Source organism: Carassius gibelio, chromosome B18 (assembly GCF_023724105.1).
Source record: "Carassius gibelio isolate Cgi1373 ecotype wild population from Czech Republic chromosome B18, carGib1.2-hapl.c, whole genome shotgun sequence".
Classification (NCBI taxonomy): domain Eukaryota; kingdom Metazoa; phylum Chordata; class Actinopteri; order Cypriniformes; family Cyprinidae; genus Carassius; species Carassius gibelio.
In genome coordinates, this window is record NC_068413.1 from 12503085 (window position 1) to 12522556 (window position 19472).

The 19472-nt window shown below is 37.5% G+C and overlaps 1 protein-coding gene and 1 pseudogene across 1 annotated transcript in view; one reads left to right on the forward strand and one right to left on the reverse strand.

The window, feature by feature from the left end:
* The first annotated feature begins 196 nt into the window (after window positions 1–196).
* LOC127977093 (recQ-like DNA helicase BLM) lies at window positions 197–14432 on the forward strand (annotated as a pseudogene).
* Window positions 14432–19472, reverse strand: part of LOC127977729 (FERM domain-containing protein 5) — a 123945-nt gene continuing 118904 nt past the window's right edge. Inside the window, exon 14 of the mRNA XM_052582774.1 lies at window positions 14432–19173. Within this exon, the coding sequence (XP_052438734.1) occupies window positions 18581–19173 (593 nt within the window). The 3' untranslated portion in view covers window positions 14432–18580. The remainder of the gene's footprint in view (window positions 19174–19472) is intronic.

A 19472-nucleotide genomic window follows, 5' to 3' on the forward strand; every position in this document is an offset into this window, starting at 1 on the left:
CTGTCAAACATAATCTATTTCGCCGTCAATACTTTTGACGGTGTCCTTTATCAGTAGGCGTAGGTGTAGGTGTGTAAAAAAAAGTATATATTGTTGTCATGAAGACATGAGCCTGGTCTGTCAACGGTCTCCCAGTACAGCAGCAGCGCGCCAGCGCCGCGTCGGGCACGCCTCTGGTTTTTAAAGACACAAGCGCGAGCTTTCAGCAGTGTTGATATTGAGTGGCGCTCGTATGTTATATCTCAATATCAGATATTTGTGTACGGTGGCGGTAATTGTAAAGGCATTTTGTGTGGCTTTCTCTTTTAGTTGTTTTAATGTTTATACGATGGCAGAAAGAGAGTAATAAAACTTTGCGTTGTGGGTGTTTTTGTGCAAAATCAAGTGTTGTAATTATACATTAATTCCAACATAGTGTGGTTGTTTTTTTTCTGCGTTTGCATTTGTATTCATATAACTTACATGAATATCGAGTGTTCATTTTCACTTTAAATTCACACACAATGCCGAGTGTTCCACAAAACAACCTAAAGGAGCAACTGGAACGACACAATAATGCTGCACAGAACAAGTTGTCACGGCTGGAACTAAACTCCGAAAAGGGGAAAAGGTAACATTAAAGAAATTAAGTATGGCTGAAAATAAGTAGTACAGTTTATTTCTGCTATAAGTTTATTTTCTAAAACTCTGTTTTATAGTTCATCTGACCCTGTTACACATGCTGACAAAAATGATCCACCTCACGAGTCTGTCTCAAACCTGTCAGCACCCCTTGATGAACATGCAAAAGAATTAAAAGGTATGATTAATGCAGGATTTAACTCTTTGGTATGATGTAAATAAATTATGTAATGTGTCCAATTTGCATTTATTTGTTTTAGGACCTGATGATGCTCTCTTTACTGTTATGGAGCCTATTTTGTCATCTAGTGGACACTATTCCAGAGCATGAGCTCATAGCACTGACCTGGGCACAGAGCTATTACTGCAGAGAGCACACAGGTAAGGCAACAAACGAGTACTTTCGCTGCGTGAATTAAAACATTTATATTTTGAATTCAAAATAAAGGCTGCTCTTCTAATCCCTGAAAAGATTTGGCATTTTGGCATAATTCTTTTGTGTCAGATGGCTTTTTTGCGTCTTTTTTATGAAATTCCGTTTCTCATAGGGAGGAAATGTGCCAGTTATAAAAGCGTGATATACATTTTTATTGTTTTCTATTACTATATTGGTGTTTGGTGATATTACTGCTTGTATAACTAATAACTCTCCATTATACTGTGTCTCTGTCTTTACCACAGGAAAATGATTCTTGCTAATGGTGCACCATCTAGAACATCTCAGTTATGCCCAGCAGCAACTCCATATTCTAGTCTGCTGAACAGAAAAGGGTTTGGAGTCACACCCTCTAGTCTAACATCATATATGACCCCAGTGACATCAGAAAAGGCTTTTAAAACAGGCTTTCCATTTCACAAGTCCATTGCCTCCATCATATCTTTGAAAAATGATAGTGTGTTTGAGGATTCTGACTGCATCTTCAATGGAGTGGAGACCCCTGGTGGTTCCTGGAATCCTAACAGCGCAGCAAAAACAGTAACTAGCAGGGATATCTCAAACAGGTCAAGTAAATTTGTGTCAAAAACAGATAAGTGCTACTCAAGATTGTCCTTCAATGAGTCAAACAGTCAGACTGTGGGTGGAGATCAGGGTGACTTGTTTTATTCCCCCAATAGGATAGATTCAGGAAAGAGAAATGCTGAGAGCAGTGTTGAAACCAACATGGAAAACCCAACTGTTCTCGAGCAGATAAAGAGCCACTTGGTGACTTCCTAATTGATGACTTTGATATTGATGATTTTAATGAGACTGAAGTTCCAGATTATTTTGAAGAACCTACAAGTGTCTTGCCATCAAGAGACAGCTTTGTTGCAAAAACACCATCAGTGCGGGAGGGAGGACCTTCAAAACCTTTGGAGAGAAAGACTGTAACACCACCAGCACTAAAACCTACCAAAACATTCAACACTGGTTGGTTAAAGTAATGTAATATCCTGTACAGTTTAGTTCATGTAGTTAACGAATCCATGAAATGGCACGATGAGATTGCCTTGATCTGCAGAAGCTGGGTACAGAAACCCAGCTCATGACCGCTTTAGAGGCTTCAGTTTTCCTAACTTCCATAAGAAGATTGGGCTGCATCAATTCCGTTTCAATCAGCTGGAGGCTATTAATGCTGGACTGTTAGGAGAAGACACGTTTGTACTGATGCCTACAGGTTTGTTAGAAATGTTATAGCAATGTGAGTCACTATGACTCATATCTCTTGTTTATTTTGATGCTAGACTAGACATCCCAGCACACTATGTCTTGTGTACACCTTCAGCATGTCTGGCTGCATCATTTTTTGCATGTTTTATATACATTTATAGATATAGTGTCCATGAACTAGTGGTCAGCCAGTGTGATTTTTATTTATTTATTTATTTTTTTGTGGATTTTCAATATTTAAAGATATTTATGGCCAGTGTTGCAAATCAGTTGATAAGTAAACATAAGTTCAGTCTATTAAGTGTTCACCTTGAAATATTAAGTTATTCTTACATTTACGTTCTAGAAATAATTCTTTCACAGCAAAAAGACACATGACATAAAGGTGGACATTATTGTAGGCTTTATAGGGTTAATAATAAATAGGCAAAAATGACAAACATTTTTGTCTTTGTCAAGCAGTGTCACTATGCCACTACTGAGAAGGTGGGATTCAAATCAGACAAGTGTATTCCAAGTTTGCATGCATATCTATAACAGTATTGATATTTGTAGTTTTTGTTCTTAGGTGTGTGCAAGTGGACGGATGATCAGTGCCCTTAAGAATCTGTCTGAAAGGGGTCTGTTGGCTCGCTTAGTCATTGACGAGGCTCAATGCATCAGTCAGGTAAACTTAACTGAAAAATGTATAGTGCAACAAGATCAGTCAAATATATGTGATTTAAGTAGTGAAGACAAGAGAGTGTTTTACATAAACCAAAAATATCGGCATTGTTAAAAGCAACATAGCAGAAAGATTGTTAAATAAATAAATCAATTTCTTCCTCAGTGGGGTCATGACTTCAGGCCAGGTTACAAGCACTTACATGAGCTCAGGCGGATGTTTCCCAATGTTCCTATAATGGCATGGACGGCCACAGCCACTCCTGGAGTTCAGAAAGACATTCTTAACCAGCTGGCAATGACCCGTCCTCAGGTGTAAGTTTTCCTGCAAGCAATTGCTGATTCATCTTTTTTGTAAAAAGCATGACATTCTGATTAATGGCACTTTCACGCTGATTATAATATGAATGCAGGTTTATTTTAAACCTCGCCTTCTTTCAAAATACAGAGTATCATTTTGAATAACACATGATGTATTGTACTAATGTTGTCTCTGGTCGTCTGATCTGTGTGCATAAATGCCTTCAGGGGGCGTGGCTTTGACAGCGATCACAGGGAGGGTAGTGCTGGGTGATATGGTCATTTTTCAAATCGTCATATCATCAGCCCGTGAGATCGACGATACACGATATTGTCATGGATAGGTGGAGCAAGAGAGAGACTCTGTTATTGTCATAGCATAACTATTTAGTGTTCTAAACCACGCAAGAGAGCCTATGGAATCACCAATAATCAAAAACATATACTATCAAACACTGATAAACTAACGTTAAATATAAAAATACTGTATTTAAAACAGCAAGTTTATATATAGTCGGTATCTACAGACGATGTAAGTTTGTGTGTTGTGCAATGTGCTGCTGAAGTGAAATAGATGGGCAGTTTGATAGCCGAATGATAACGATACTATCGTCTATCGGCACAACCCTAAGGGAGGGTGGGATGTTCGCTTTCAGTGCTATCAGGCTAAAGTTTGCATTTTTAAAAATCATCTACTGCACCTTGAATAAAACTGAGCAAGACATAGAAAATAACCGATAACTTTAAATGTTACATTTGTTATTCAGTTAAATGACATGTTTTAGGTGCTCTACAGAAACATGCGTTTGGGATCTAAAATCCAGACACTATTGTACAGTCATAGTTAACCTGTCTGTGTGAGTGTGGCCTACATAACTGTTAATATAATTGCAGTGGATAAAGACGGCAACCAGCAATCCAAAGCCACCCACATCAACAACCTGCACAGCATGGAGCACTTCTGTGAGAATGTGGCAGAGTGCAGGAGAATCCAGTTGCTGGCTTACTGCGGCAAACACACATTCAATACAAGTTTCTGTAAAGAGCATCCTGAAGTCATCTATGACAATTGTGACTGACCACATGTAAGACCATCATATAATCATTTAATTCTTTATAGCGTACATTATGCAAATGTCATGCATAATAATAAACTGTATAATTGGACACAGACATTGCTTGAAATTGGATATAGTTTACACCCAACAATTATATAGTTTATACCCAACAATTTTATTGATACATTCTTTGACTAATAGTTTACTGGTATTTTATAGTGCCATTTTATGTTAATTACCGATACAAATACAAATTCATACATCTTAATGCTTTTCTCCAGAAATATAAATCAAGAATGATGTGAAGAAGATTGTGAGGTTTGTGCAGGAGAAAAGGTTGGAAACAGATATGGCAAATCCGCCCAGCAGAACAGGCTCACTCTCAACATGCTGGGCGACATATTTCTGGGTAAGAAGCCTAGCAGGATTTGACTGTCATAAATGATAGTGGGATATTACTATGAATATCCTTTGCCTCATTAGTGTTTGAGATTTAATGGATCAGGATGGCTGCTCGAGGCCTCAATAAGAATATCTCTGTGCTGCAGGCTCCAAGAGTGCTCGGATCCAGTCCGGAATGTTCGGAGTAGGAGCAGCATATTCCAAACACAATGCTGAGAGGCTTTTTTAGAAACCCGTGCTGGATAGTGTTCTGATGGAGGACCTCTACATCACTAACAAGGGGCAGGCAGTGGCCTATATCTCAGCTGGGCCTAAAGTCATGAGTGTAGTGAGTAGTTGCATGCAGGTCAGGTGAGACTTAATATTAGGTTATTCTCACCTCTGACACCGATCTTTATGGTCAATACCGAAGTTGTATGCTCTCTGTGGGAAGTTGTGGCCTAATGGTTAGAGAGTCGGACTCCCAATTGAAAGGTTTTGAGTTCGAGTCCCAGGCCGGCAGGAATTGTAGGTGAGAGGAGTGAATGTATAGTGCTCTCTTCCACCCTCAATACCATGACTTAGGTGCCATTGAGCAAGGCATCGAACCCCCAACTGCTCCCCGGGCACCGCAGCATAAATGGCTGCCCACTGCTCCGGGTGTGTGTTCACAGTGTGTGTGTGTGTGTGTTCACTGCTCTGTGTGTGTGCACTTCGGATGGGTTAAATGCAGAGCACAAATTCTGAGTATGGGTCACCGTACTTGGCTGAATGTCACGTCACTTTCACTTTATTAATGACAATACCCCATTGCAGGTTGAGTTTGTTGAGACGGAGACTGCATCCAGCATCAGAAAGCACAAAGCCTCTGTGATTGAGAACATTTCTAAGAGAGAGGAGATGGTTAAAAAATGTCTACAGGAACTCAATGATCTGTGCAAGAAGTCGGGCAAAGTCTTTGGCACCCATTACTACAACATTTTCTCCACAGCCACACTCAAAAAGGTCGCTGGTTAGCAAATTTTCATTACATATAATATACACAAATTACATATAATATGCAAGCACACCCAGGTAAAAAAGTAGTATACTTTAGTGTATTTGAAATATGAATAAAGTACATGAATTATAAAAGAAGTATGCTTCTACTTGTGGTACTTTATTTAAAGAGTATTTGATTTGTACTTTTTAAAAGTATACTTCAAAAAAAGATGTAGTTAAGTTCAACTTAATAGTCCAAACAATAAGTATACTAATTTATCAGTAATCAAATTATTTTTTAAATGTACTTTTTGAAAGTGTACTTTGTTGTTAATGTATTTTAAATTGTATTGAAGATAAAACATTTTAAGTATATTAAATTTGACATACTTAGAGTGGCAATTCAGTGTACTTGGGAAGTATATTTTTTGGAAATTAATTGTTAGTATACTTTTTAAAAGTGTACTATGTTCTCACTTCATTAGAAGTGTGAATTTTGTACACTTTATACAGTACACTCTAAAATAAGTGTATTTCTAGTTGCATATCAGAGTACTCTCATAAAATATGTTAAAATATAAAAATGTATAGTGGTAATTTAGTGTACTTTTAGTAAGTACGTTTATTTGTAATACAAAGTATAATTTATTAACGTGATAATTATAAATAATACATAATAAATCTGATTGACAGAGCTCTATCAGTCATTAATGTTCTGGTTATTTTGTTTCAGTGTAGCTACGGTTTGTTAATATTATGCAAAGTATACAAAGTAAACTTCATCATTCAGCTGAACTGAGCACATTTATTTAGATACTTCATGTCTTATTTAATTCATGCGATAAACGCATGTCCCTGCTGAGCTGAGCTATGACTAATTTCACGGGCAAAGCTGAAAAAACTTTTTTCCAGCTTCATATTATAGGAAGGATACATTATACGACCTATCCTACAGTCATCATGGTGAGATTAGGTTCCTTTTAATCTAAAATAATTAAATAATCGAAAACAACAGTGAGGAATCGTTCCATTCGATTCCAGGACCAGGAATTGGAATAGGAAACGATTGCAAAAATTGTGGAATCGAACAGCCCTACTAAGCAATAGATGGCTACTAATGGACCCAGGAATTGGACCTACCCCCCAGTCGGTTACCACATCCAATCAGTGTGCGCAGCATCATCGACATCCAATCACTATGTAGAAGTCTTGGAGGCAATTAGCTCCAGTAGCCATATAACGGTTAATGTTTGAAATTCATCACTGAAACTCAGGCGGTAACAAGGTAAAGTTAGCACCATGTATGGGTTGTTTTATTTCGTTGACGGCTCCGTTATTGGAGAGAGTACATCTATTATACAGGATGCATATATAAATGCTGGTGTTGCAGTGACTTGCAAGGAAGACATCCAGTCCCAGGAAGGCTGGATAGAGGTGATTTTGCCAGCTAAACGCAGGCAAGATCCGAAGCCGGTTGCAGCCTTTTTTTTTTTTTTTTTTTTTTTTAGCCGGTTGCAGCCAAACTGCTGTTCATGGCGGGTAAGTTCTGAAACATTTGAAATATTCGGAATACTTTTTGTAACATTAACTAACCGACTACTGTCATGTAGCGTAACGTTACTGGCGAGTCGAGCAGGTACCATCATGTAATGGAAAAACGCCATAATTAATAAGTCCTCCTACAGAGAACGCTCCAACACTAGCGTTTACAGACCCATAGCTTATCTTTGAAGTGTTTGGCTTAGGTTCTAGTGAAGGTTTAGCTAGTAACGTTAGTATAATGGAATTCGTCGTCGATATGCATCATGCCTCAGCATGACCATTTAATAAAAATTCTGATAATTAGTTTAGACAAAGTTAAAGTCATTCGGTTGTCGGGGACAACCCATGTATAAGGTGCAACAGGCTAAAATATAGGACAAATAAAGTTGTGTCAAGGAGACATTTTGAATGTACAAGAGGGATGGTACCCCCTCCCGTAATGTGGTATGGACATTAGTGCCTAATACTGATGAAAGTAATAAAGTACAAATACATTAAATGACAGTGACATTGCTGTCTTGAAATTATATATTTTTTCTCATTAAAAGGTCACACTGTATTTGTATTTTATGTGTCTTCACAGAAAACTACAAAGTAGTCCAGAATCGTGTCGCTTTTCTCAAATGGGGGGATATATGGTCTTCCAGTCAGTCTGGCCAGGAGAAGGGGGTGGTGAAGCAAGGAATGACTGTAAGTTTGAATTATGACTTAACAGTTATGGAACATTGTGATTCCAGTAGGGCTGAAACGATTAGTCGACAATATTGTCAAAAAAAATTGTTGACAAATATTTTTGTTGTCAAGTAGCCGTTTTATTTATTTTGACCTAATTTAGAGCATGCACTAATGCGGTTTGACCAGTGTGACACTGTAGCGCAAGACAGTAATTCAGCTCCCCTCGATGCAATTCAAGAGAAGAAGAGAAACAGCACTCAGAAACCAGGCGGCAAGGAAGTCGACCGGAAGTTGAAGTCGGCCGCGTGCCACCATCTTTTAGCAGAACTTCACTTGCATTAGCATTCCCATTGACTCCCATTCATTTTGGCGTCACTTTGACAGCTAATAACTTTACATCTGAGGTGTTTAAATACTCTGTTTGTCCATTATTTATTTCTAAAGATACACGACAATGTACAAAGGGCTCCATTACCTTCTATGTTACATTATGGCCCCGTAGAAACAGTTTTTGTAAAAAATAGGCTAATGATTGCCGCACAACCACTCGACTCTCTGTCGCATTACTGTACACACAGGAGGAGAAGCTCGCAGGCAGTTAACTTAATATGGCATACTGGCCTTACATTTTAAAATACTATACAAAATAATTAATCAGAATACTTACTCCTGCTCACTCACGACAAAGAACTCCCCGCTCAAGCTCGCCATCTCTGCAAGATTAACGATGGCAGTTTTCACGCACAGCTACTAGAACATTTACATCTGTCAGACAGGTTGCTGACGTCGTCAAGCTTAGTTTGTGTCGGCGCGTCAGAAACGGAAGTGCTAAAAAACGCAAAAAATGGGCTTCACTTGCCTCAGTTGAGTTCCAATGGGGTCGCTGCGTCCATTTCTTTTACTGTCTATGTCAGAAATGCACCAAGCCGAACAGAATGGCATTTGGATATGAAAATATATGACACTCGCTTTCCTTTCAATAACGAAATAACAACAAACTAAATTCACAGCAGTATGAAATTAGCAGTTAAAAATGCATCTTATTACACCGATGTGGATGTTTGCACGAGCTCAGTAAAGCATTCACGTCACATCTATAGTTTTTTTTTATTTAAATCAAGCAGCTTTACGGTATTAAACATTATTATTATTATTATTATTATTAAATATTTGATATATTTTTAAGTGATAATTTGGTTTGCAGAGATCAAAGCTCATTCTAGCTCAGGACTGTTTTGATTATCATAACCCATGATAAAAGTAAGGTATTTTAAGAGAGATTACTCTACCAGTCAAAAGTTTTTGATTGTAACTTAAGGTTTTTTTTTTTTTTTTTTTTTAATAATAAAAGAAGTCTCTTCTGCTCACCAAGCCTGCATTTAGCAGTAATATCGTGCAATATTTTTATGATTTAAAATAACTACTTTCTATTTGAATATATTTTATATTATCTGGTCTATTTTGAATAATATATCTTCATTTGCTGTTCACATTCCTGGACGGTGTGTGACATTAATTAAAGTGGTGGTGTATACATTTTCAAAATCATTCTCTTAAACAAGATGTATGTTGTCAGTCTGGTTCACAGATGGCCAAGTTAGGCGAACAGCTCAAGAGGGACCTCAAACAGCAAGCTACAAGACAACTCCGTTCTACTCCTGCTAGATCCCTCCTAGTCTGATTCTGATGACACATGTTGTGATATTTTTGATCCTCCCAAAAAACGAAAAATGGTAAGTTTAAAAATGTAACTGACTTCATCAAATGTGCAGTGTTCCCCAGAAAATTTTGGCAAAAAAAAGGGCAAAAACCTATATGCCCTTGGTGCTCAGGGTAAAGCTTGTGATTGTAGCAGAACTGCATTTTTGTGAAAATTAGTTACCATTCAAGAGTGTATGAACTGTTCATTTCTACTCGCACCACTAAAATTGTGTTTTGGCATGTGTATGATTAGGAGTGTATAGCTGACATTGTTTTTTTTAGGTAATTAGGTTGATGTGATTAACACCAGTGAGGAGGAGGAGGACGTCATCCCTCAGGCGGAGTCTCAGCGGCCTGGGACAGTGCCTGCAATTTTTGTTGAACTGGATGAGGACAGTTTAAAGGCTCTGAAAGGTGGGTGGGTGTATATGTATGCTAGTGATGCCAGGGTTATCTCTGCCACCATCTAAACCCTCCCATACACCTGCAGTCATAGTCATTGAGGTCCTGAAATCAACTTTATGTATTTAAGACATGCATCCCACTGTTAACGGGTTAGTTATAGCAAAATAGCAAAATTTTGTCATTAATAACTTACCATCATGTCGTTCCAAACCCGTAAGACCTTCAGTTTATCTTCAGAACACAGTTTAAGATATTTTAGATTTAGTCTGAGAGCTCTCAGTCCCTCTATTGAAACTGTGTGTACGGTATACTGTCCATGTCCAGAAAGGTAAGAAAAACATCATCAAAGTAGTCCATGTGACATCAGAGGGTCAGTTAGAATATTTTGAAGCATCAAAAATAAATTTTGGTCCAAAAATAACAAAAACTACTTCTTTATTCAGCATTGTCTTCTCTTCCGTGTCTGTTGTGAGAGAGTTCAAAACACAGCAGTTTGTGATATCCGTTTCGCGAACGAATCATTCGATGTAAGCGGATCTTTTTGAACCAGTTCACCAAATTGAACTGAATCGTTTTAAACGGTTCGCGTCTCCAATAGGCATTAATCCACAAATGACTTAAGCTGTTAACTTTTTTTTTTTTTTATGTGGCTGACACTCCCTCAGAGCTCAAACAAACCAATATCCCGGAGTAATTCATTGACTCAAACAGTACACTGAGTGAACTGCTCTGAAGAGAGAACTGAAGATGAACACCGAGCCGAGCCAAATAACGAACAAAACATTGACTTCTTTCGGACAGTTTGATTCAGTAAACCGGTTGAAGAAAACGGTTCACCGGTTCTTTTGCGCTCGACGTAATGGCGTCATTTGCGATGATTGCCCTTGATTCAAGTCTTTGGTTTACCTGGGCTCATAACATTAGCACAGAATCAGTTCAGAATCAATCACCAAAAGAATCAGTTCGGTTCAGACACTCTGTGTGTCGGTCTGCTTCACACTAAATCACACATGCGCAGTATCATCAGCTCCTGGGTTCTTGAATCGAACGCGTCTGACAGAAACGGTTCTTGATTCGTGAACGAGTCATTATCTGGCTCTGCTCGGTGTTCATCTTCAGTTCTCCCTTCACAGCAGTTCAGTCAGTGTACTGTTTGAGTAAATGAATTACTCAGGGATATTGGTTTGTTTTAACTCAGAGCGAGTGTAAGTTAACAGTTTAAGTTAACAGCTTAAGTAATTTATGGATTAATGCCTATTGGAGACGCGAACCGTTTAAAACGATTCAGTTCAATTTGGTGAACTGGTTCAAAAAGATCCGGTAACATTGAATGATTCGTTCGCGAACCGGATATCACAAACCGCTTTGTTTTGAACTCCCTACAGGTACAGTAATGTCATGGTTATGAATCCAAATCCATTGTCATCAATGATTGTATTTCAATGTTATGTATTGTCTATCCTGTTTTAATTCATCCCCATGTCTCTTTCCTGTTTTCACAGATGCAGTGAGGGAGCGAATCCCCAACACAGAGGTGGCAGAGATCCGGGCCCTTCTATGGAGGAAGTGCAGTAATAAGAGCTACAAGTCCTCTAGTAACTCAAGTCAGAGCTAGATATGCATTTGTAGTAAGTTGTTTTGCCATTGTTCTGTTCCCGGCATTTCAGAGATAGTCGACTGTTCAAGGTTCCTCCTTTTGCAAATATCTGCTTTTGTGTTAATAATAAAGATGATTTTCTGAAATTCAATTTGTAATCTGTTGATTTTAATGTACTTGAACTGAATTGTAATAGAATACACTTGTAGTGTAATACCAACATTCATGCTTAGTTATAACAAAATGGGGATAAAATTACAAATGAAATGTACTTTCAATTTGTTTCTACCTTAAACTATAATAACATTGCACTGAAAGTACGTGTCTATGACGTTTAGGTTGTAATTGAACTTCACTTCAAAAACATTATTATTGTCATAGTGGGACACTTTAAAATCACTAAATATAGTTATGAAGTACATTTGTAAATCACTTGAAATGTTACAGAGGCATACTAAATTAACGGTTTATGGTCATTATAAGTATGATAGCAGTATTCACAAAATGTACTTGAACACAACTTTAATTTGCACTGCAATGCCTTTTTAAGTGTATTTCCATTAGAATGTCAATACAATTCAATTGTACTGTTAGTGTGCTTAATTGCTCATGAATCTTGATTTTCATTAGTGTATTTCAGTGCACTTGAAGTTTAAAAAAAGTTGTTCCATTTTAGTATACTATTTACACTAGAAGTGTAATCAAATAGATGTTAAGTTGAAGTTAATGCATAATTGAATACACTTAACTATACTTGGATTTGACGAAAATAGTACAAAATGTAAAAAATATACTTAGTACACTTTATTAAAGTATATTTTTAATAGAATTATTTTTCACCTGGGCACACACCCCCACATACTGTACACATATACATATACATACACGCATACATATACGGTATGTATGCATTTATACATATGTGTAAATTGTTTATATTTAAATATTTGATCATTTGCAAATGTTTTGTAAAAGTCTGTGTTTATATAATAAAAACATTTTAAATTAATCATTTAATTAAGGCTATAGTATGCTGTAATTTAGTTTCTGAAATGTGCTGATTTAACTGAATTTACTTAAGTTTTATTTATTTTATTTTTTCTCCCAAGCAGCTATACATAATGTGTTACGAGGTTGAAACATCTCATTAAGTTAATAAAAGTCAATTAGTTCCCTTTCTTTTTCACATCCCTATGTGCTCGGTGTCAAATATATTGTGATGTAGAAACTCTCTCGTCTGATCCGGAGGTTGTGCTGCAGATTGATGGTGTGACTGAAGACAAGCTGGAGAAGTATGGAGCTGAGGTTATTGAACTGCTGCAGAAGTACTCAGAGTGGCAGCTGCTGGGTGAGGGTCTGACAGCACACCATATAGATTATGTCCTCAAGATAAATGCTTTCCATAACACAATAAATAATCCTACGTTACAGTAATCCTTTCTAGCTTCAATCTTCAATTGGAAAAAATTCCAATACCCATCTGTAAGATTTGGTCACATTTACTGCAGATGAAATCCAGTTGATCAGCACTTTGACCAACAGAAAGCTGCTTGGTTTAAAAGTGATGATTTTGTGAGCTGTGCTTCATACATTGCTATATTATTGGCGAAGGACTTTTTTTTTTTTTTGCCTATGAAATATCACTAATGTGATTGCAAGTTTAGGGTGTGTAAAGTAACAATATATATAAAATACTACAGAGATCCTCTTATTTTACTAGCTGATATTACTAATAGTTTAAAGCTGCCTCATACATATTTATTTCGTCAATGTAATTTAGATTAGTCCAAGATAAATTCAAAATAGAAGCCCATAGTACAGTTATGATTTGGCTTGCTCTACCTATAAACTTTAAAACGTATCATATTTCAGCTAGCTCAAAACCTATAAAGCTCTTGAAATGAAGTAGTTTAAGAGATATAATGTTCTCACACTTCCTCTGCAGCTGAGGCACAGACAGAGAGTTCAGGATCGATTGACATAACAAGAGGCCATCAGAACGAGGAAGATGACGATGATGAAGGGGACACCACATCAACCTATTTCAGAACCACCTCTGGACGAGGAGCAAAGAGAAAGCAAGGGTCTTACTCCAGGAAACCCAAAAGAAGAAAAGGTGCCAGTGGCCAAAACTCCTCTAAAGGGTCAGTATGTTACAGCAGAAGTATTTTTTTTATTAAAGATTATTCTGACTTTAATATTGGCTATATGAACCCAAATTACCTCTCCCTCTCCACCCCTATTTTAGTGGATACAGCAATAAATGGTCTTCATCAAGAGGAGGAAGAGCAGGATACAGGGCTGGGAATCGAAGTGCAGGCAGTGGTTCCAGGTCGGCTCCATCAGTCCCAGCAGTGAAGAGGCCAGCTTCATGGCTTTGCCCACCCCACAGACTGCTGCTCGTCCATTCCTTAAACCAACATTCTCTCACCTCTAGAATCAAAATACTACTTCTGGTAATGTCAATTAATCTGACTTTGCAAATATTTGTAATTTGTACAGAGTTTTTCTATACTGATTTTCAATACATAAATTAGTTTACGTTTTTTGATTTATGTAACATTGAATCAGAAGGGTATTTATAACCAATTTTGGGGGTTTCAAGATTATTTTTGCTACAATTATTTCCTAGTACAAAAATGTTACTATGACCCCATTTCTTACAGGTTGCTATGTCATCTTTAAGAGGCCAGTAAAGTTTGCAGTAAGTTTTCAAAAATATTTTTGGGGAAATGCCATTTTATTATAAAGGAAATGGTTATTAGTCTAATTTCTTGAATTAGCAAATTAGAGAACATTTGATTAATTCCTACATAATGTTTGCACTGTGAACTATAAACCACAAGATATCTCAAACTCTTTTGAATTTTTATTTCAAGTTTGAATATTTCCATGGCACCAGTTACAAGGGACTATCAGTGAAACATTTTCTTTATACCATTTTCATGGAAGGTTTCCTACAGTACAAAGATGATTTTTGGAATGAAATCTGACTTAACAGGAACTGCATTTGGCACATAAATTCTGTATATAGTTCAATATTCATAAATCAAGGAGCTAAACAGCGACCTTCAGTCCCAAATAGTAAAGATGCAGATTACCGAAAAACATGCCCACAGACAGACATCTATGCATAAACAAATGTGCATGTATATGCATATCTGTTGAGGGGACTGTGGGGGCTGGCAAGTGACCACAGTACAGTAAATGAAACGTGATGCCACCAATGATCTTTACAGGATCTCAGCGCCATAGTGAATCTTAAAGCTACGGTTCAGGTGAAGTCAGATTTTACCAAATAATTTGGGAATTTGTATGCAAGCATGTAAGGAGCGGTTCATTCTAATAATGATCAAATTTAAAGTCCCAGGTGGAATATTTATCAGAAGCTCACCAAGTAGATCTGAGATGTCACGCAGCTGCTGTCTAATGCGAGTGGTTCATTGAATTACCTCTAGAAAACTCTTTTATAAACATGGAGGACATCCTGACCTTACTTGGAATGCAGTCCAAATCTCTAAAGATCAGCAGCCATTTAATACGATTTCACAACAGAATCTAACAGCTATAGCCACCGATACCAGATCTTAAACATTAAAATCACCATCTTTAATAGTTTAGCTTGAAGCTGTAACATTTTGTTCATGCTGTCAAGATATATTTGAAGCCAGTGACGTGTTTTATCTGCAGTGGACAGTAAAAACTGCTGTAAGTCTTCTTTTTATAGTGTCATGGCAAGTGTTCAACTTCCATTAAACTTACACTTGTATATTAAGAAGCATAAAAATACTTCTGTACAAAGTTCACAGAGGGACCTTGTGAAATGACCCAGTTAGATAATTACAGAAATGATCCAATTTAGCTGACAATTGTCCTTTACTGGACCCTTGCATTCATCACAGTCAAACCTGGCCATCCCATACAGTACAAGAAAACTGTCTGGAGACAAAATGATGCAGTAGAAGCACACAAGGACAGTAGTAGCAATTGCCCTTGATCTACTAGTCTAGGAAGCAGCACACCAGTTGAAACTTGTGCAATAGGATTTCAAGGATGAAGAGAAGCATAAAACTCCAGGACAGTTCAGGATCCAAACAAGATAAGTGCTCACAATGAGTATAAAATGTAGCAAATTTTGGCAATAATCGTCATATAAAATGAGCCTTTTAGTTAAAATGCAATTTTGCATCTAACTTAAAAGGAAATAGATTCATTCCAAACTCCTTAGAAAACAACAGGTATTCTGACTTGCTACACAACAGCACAAAAACCATCAAAATGATTCATCTGTATGATTCTATAATTCAGTTTATTGCTTATTGAATGGCGCTGCCATGCACGACTGACCACTGAGGCTACATAAGGCTGTCAATGAGTACAATTCAATCCACTTCAGTTATTATTTAACTGGTCTTCAAAGCTTTTTTTTTTTTTTCTCAATATCAATTTATTGATATTCTGAATCAAACTCCATCATCAATGGCATGCAAGTACTCATCAGAGCAACACCGTTGTATTATTGTACAGTGAAAACATCTGTTTGATCAGATTCTATAAAAATATAAATGGACTTGTGCCACCACAGCGCTGTTATAATTTGGCACATCAGAGATGTTATAAATACATGCATGAATACTTGTCAAGGTAAGAGGCATGCATAACTCCAATGGCCTTCTCTCTTTTCCATGTGTTTGAGCAGTTTCTGCTACAGTTTTCCATGTGCTTCATATTTGTTAATCGTAGCAAAAACCAGTTTCAGCTCCTGTGGTCTGTGGAAGACAGCGGTTCTACCAAATGGATAAAAAGGCATGTGACCTGACTGCACAATTCAGCTCGTAAAACCCATTACTGTTACAGTCAGCTGCTTCTTAAAACACATCTCAGACGTCATTTATTCACTAGCACCATAGTGATTCTGGCCTCAAACACAACAGCAGAATAAGATTGGTGGATTGAAGCATGTTCATTTAAAATAACTGTACTAGTAAAGCCAAGCTTGTCAGCTGCCGCAAACTAATGCTAAAAGCTGCAATTATTGTGAGTACCAGTGTAAGATCTAAAACATCCTCTAATTACCACAAGCTGTTACTTGTCTTTCAACCCTGGTCTCTTTTTCACTGGACACAAAAATAAGTCCACTCCTTCTGCATTTTGCATTCACTTCTTCTATTTTTCACTTTCTCAAATACAAAAACAATTACATCAATCGCAGTTTCAAAGGGGCAGGGATTAAATAGATCATGTATGGTAAAATAAAACCCCTGTTCAACTTACATGCCACTGGAAGAATCTTCTGTCTTCAAATAAATAATATAGACTAATCAGGACTTGGTGTAGTAAAGACTAAACCTGGCCTCCTAGTACATATTGCCAAAAACATCAGTTAATTAAAATATGAGCATACACACAAACATACACACACAGTCTTTTGGCTAAACTGTGTATAAAGTCATCAGTATTGTTTGAATGCAGGGCCAATATACAAAGCACAGGGACGGTTTACTCATTACTGGTTAAGCAAGTGAATTGGAAATGGATTGTAGATTTGGATTAAAATCTTTCCTGTGTCTCCCTTGACAGAAATACCATAGATTCTAGACCTCAATCTTGAACACAGAGCTAAAAAAGGTATAATTTAATTTTCAATAACAAAATAACATTTCAGTTTCTGTTAAAATATACATGGAAAAACTGTCGATATATTAGGAAACTAACTACTTTTTGTACAAAAAGTACAGCATTGTTATTGTAATTAAGAATAAACATAGCATGATATCCACAGAATACAAACTTGAAACCAAGGTCGATAATAAGAGACAAAAAAAAAAAGGATTACTTTATACAGTGGGATTTTTTTCTATTGCGAATAGAAAATTAAGAATGGAAAATTTCAAAAAATATAATAAAGCAAATACACATACTCATGAAAAAAAAATGCACTTATTTCTTAAAAATCAAACCCTTACAGTATTGCACATCTACTGTAGCTAGATTGGATCTATGGGTGCTAGTTGCTTTTAAATCAATCATGATAACTTTAAAGTGATATTCACACTATTGGGTCACATGACAGAACACAATTTATACCAATTAATTTTTCTGTATTCATTAGAAAGGACCTTTTTAAAAAGAATTCTACTTCACAGCTTGCTACCGCCTAAACACAATTATATTCCTAAAAAGTATTTGACACCCTAAAAATCAAGCCACCAAATACACAACTCATGTACCCATCAATTTCATCAAATAACATTATTTTCACGCTTTCATTAGCTCACGCTTTCAAAAAATAACTTGCACATTCTTACCTTACATATAACCAACCCTCTGCTGATCTTATCGTTGATGTGGTAAATTATAGCAGCCTTCAGAATTTACTAAGAGTTACATGACGGATGGATATGAATTATGCATAAACTCAAAAGCATTGGTTTTCAACTTTCTTGTGCTTTTCAAACCCACTCTACCATACCAACTTGACTTAATGAACCACATTCTTTAACAAGACTTTAATAATTATTATTTTAAAATAAATATAAATGAAGGCAACATTCTCGTTGCAACAAAATATTTCATATTCCCTATTTAAGGAACAATATATTTTTCTCAAGTCTTTGAATTAAGTTTTGTTTTGTTTTTTTTCAATTTTTTTTTTGTAAAAATAAAATACCTGAAATGACCTGAAATCCAAAACAAGGAAACTAAAAAAAAAAAAGAAAAAAAAATAGTCTTTGTAAAAAAAAAAAAAACAACAACAAAAAAAACCAGACAAATAAAGACAAAAATAAAAGTGTAAAAATGGACGGGGAGAAAGAACTAAAAGTGGAAGAGAAGAGGAGCTGTGGGCATGGTGGTCCACCTTGTGTCAGCAGGAGTGTCATGAAAGAAGTTCATGGGACAGGTCGATGCCCTCCGTCTCTCTCTCTCTCTCTCTCTCTCTCTCCACGTGTTTAGCGTCTTCTCGACCCCAACAAGGGAGGCTTTACGAGCTTTAGTGCCTCATTTTCACTTGTTAATGAGCAGCCCGCCCACCCAGCGGAGCTTGCAGGCAAACCACCGTCTGAGGGGACAAAAGTATTCGTAATGGAACTGCTCAAACTCGGGGGTCTGGCGGATATCACGTAAAAATGCAATGTCAAGGTCGGACTCAGTGAGGATGATGAGGAGGAGGAGCAAGACAAAGAGGAGTCCAATGGTCACAAGGAGCAGACGGAGTACACTTAAAACAAACTTATTCACCTGTTCTGTCTCGCTGAGTGCGGCCTCCCCGCCTGCACTCTGCACGGGGCCTGCCGCCCTACTGTCTGTTCCTAACTCGGCCACGTTGCCCACGGTGGGCGTGCCTGCCTCAGACTCTTTCTCCTCCTCGATGCTGCAGGGGGCGCCGTTGATCTGGCGTGAGGCGGCCGGCTCCAGGCAGTGCTCGGCCACCGGAGTGGGCAGCACGCTGTCGGAGGGACTGTAGGTCTCATCGGATATGACGGCCGTCCTGTCACCAGAGTCCGTCACCTGGCTTCGCGAACGCGGGATGAAGGAGTCGCCGTGAGACACGGAGCGCACAGGAGTGGAGTGGGCGCTGTCCCGCAGGGATTCCAGACCTGGAAGGATGAGAGAGAGATAAAAAGACAATGTAATGAATTATAATGTTATAAAACATTTTACTTTTTGCTTAAGTTAAATCAAGGCTGACTTTTCAAGGTTACCGTTGTGTCTTAATGCCAAGTTCACCCTGCACTATTTTATCTCTGATTTCACTCACTGACAGGTTTTGTGGTGGCAAATCGTTGCTCATTCATGTGACAATCACGCAGTGTGAATTATCAAAGAGAGAATCATTAATTCATTCAAAATCCTGTTGTGTGAAATGAGTTCCGACTGATCTACAGCCAATGAGAGC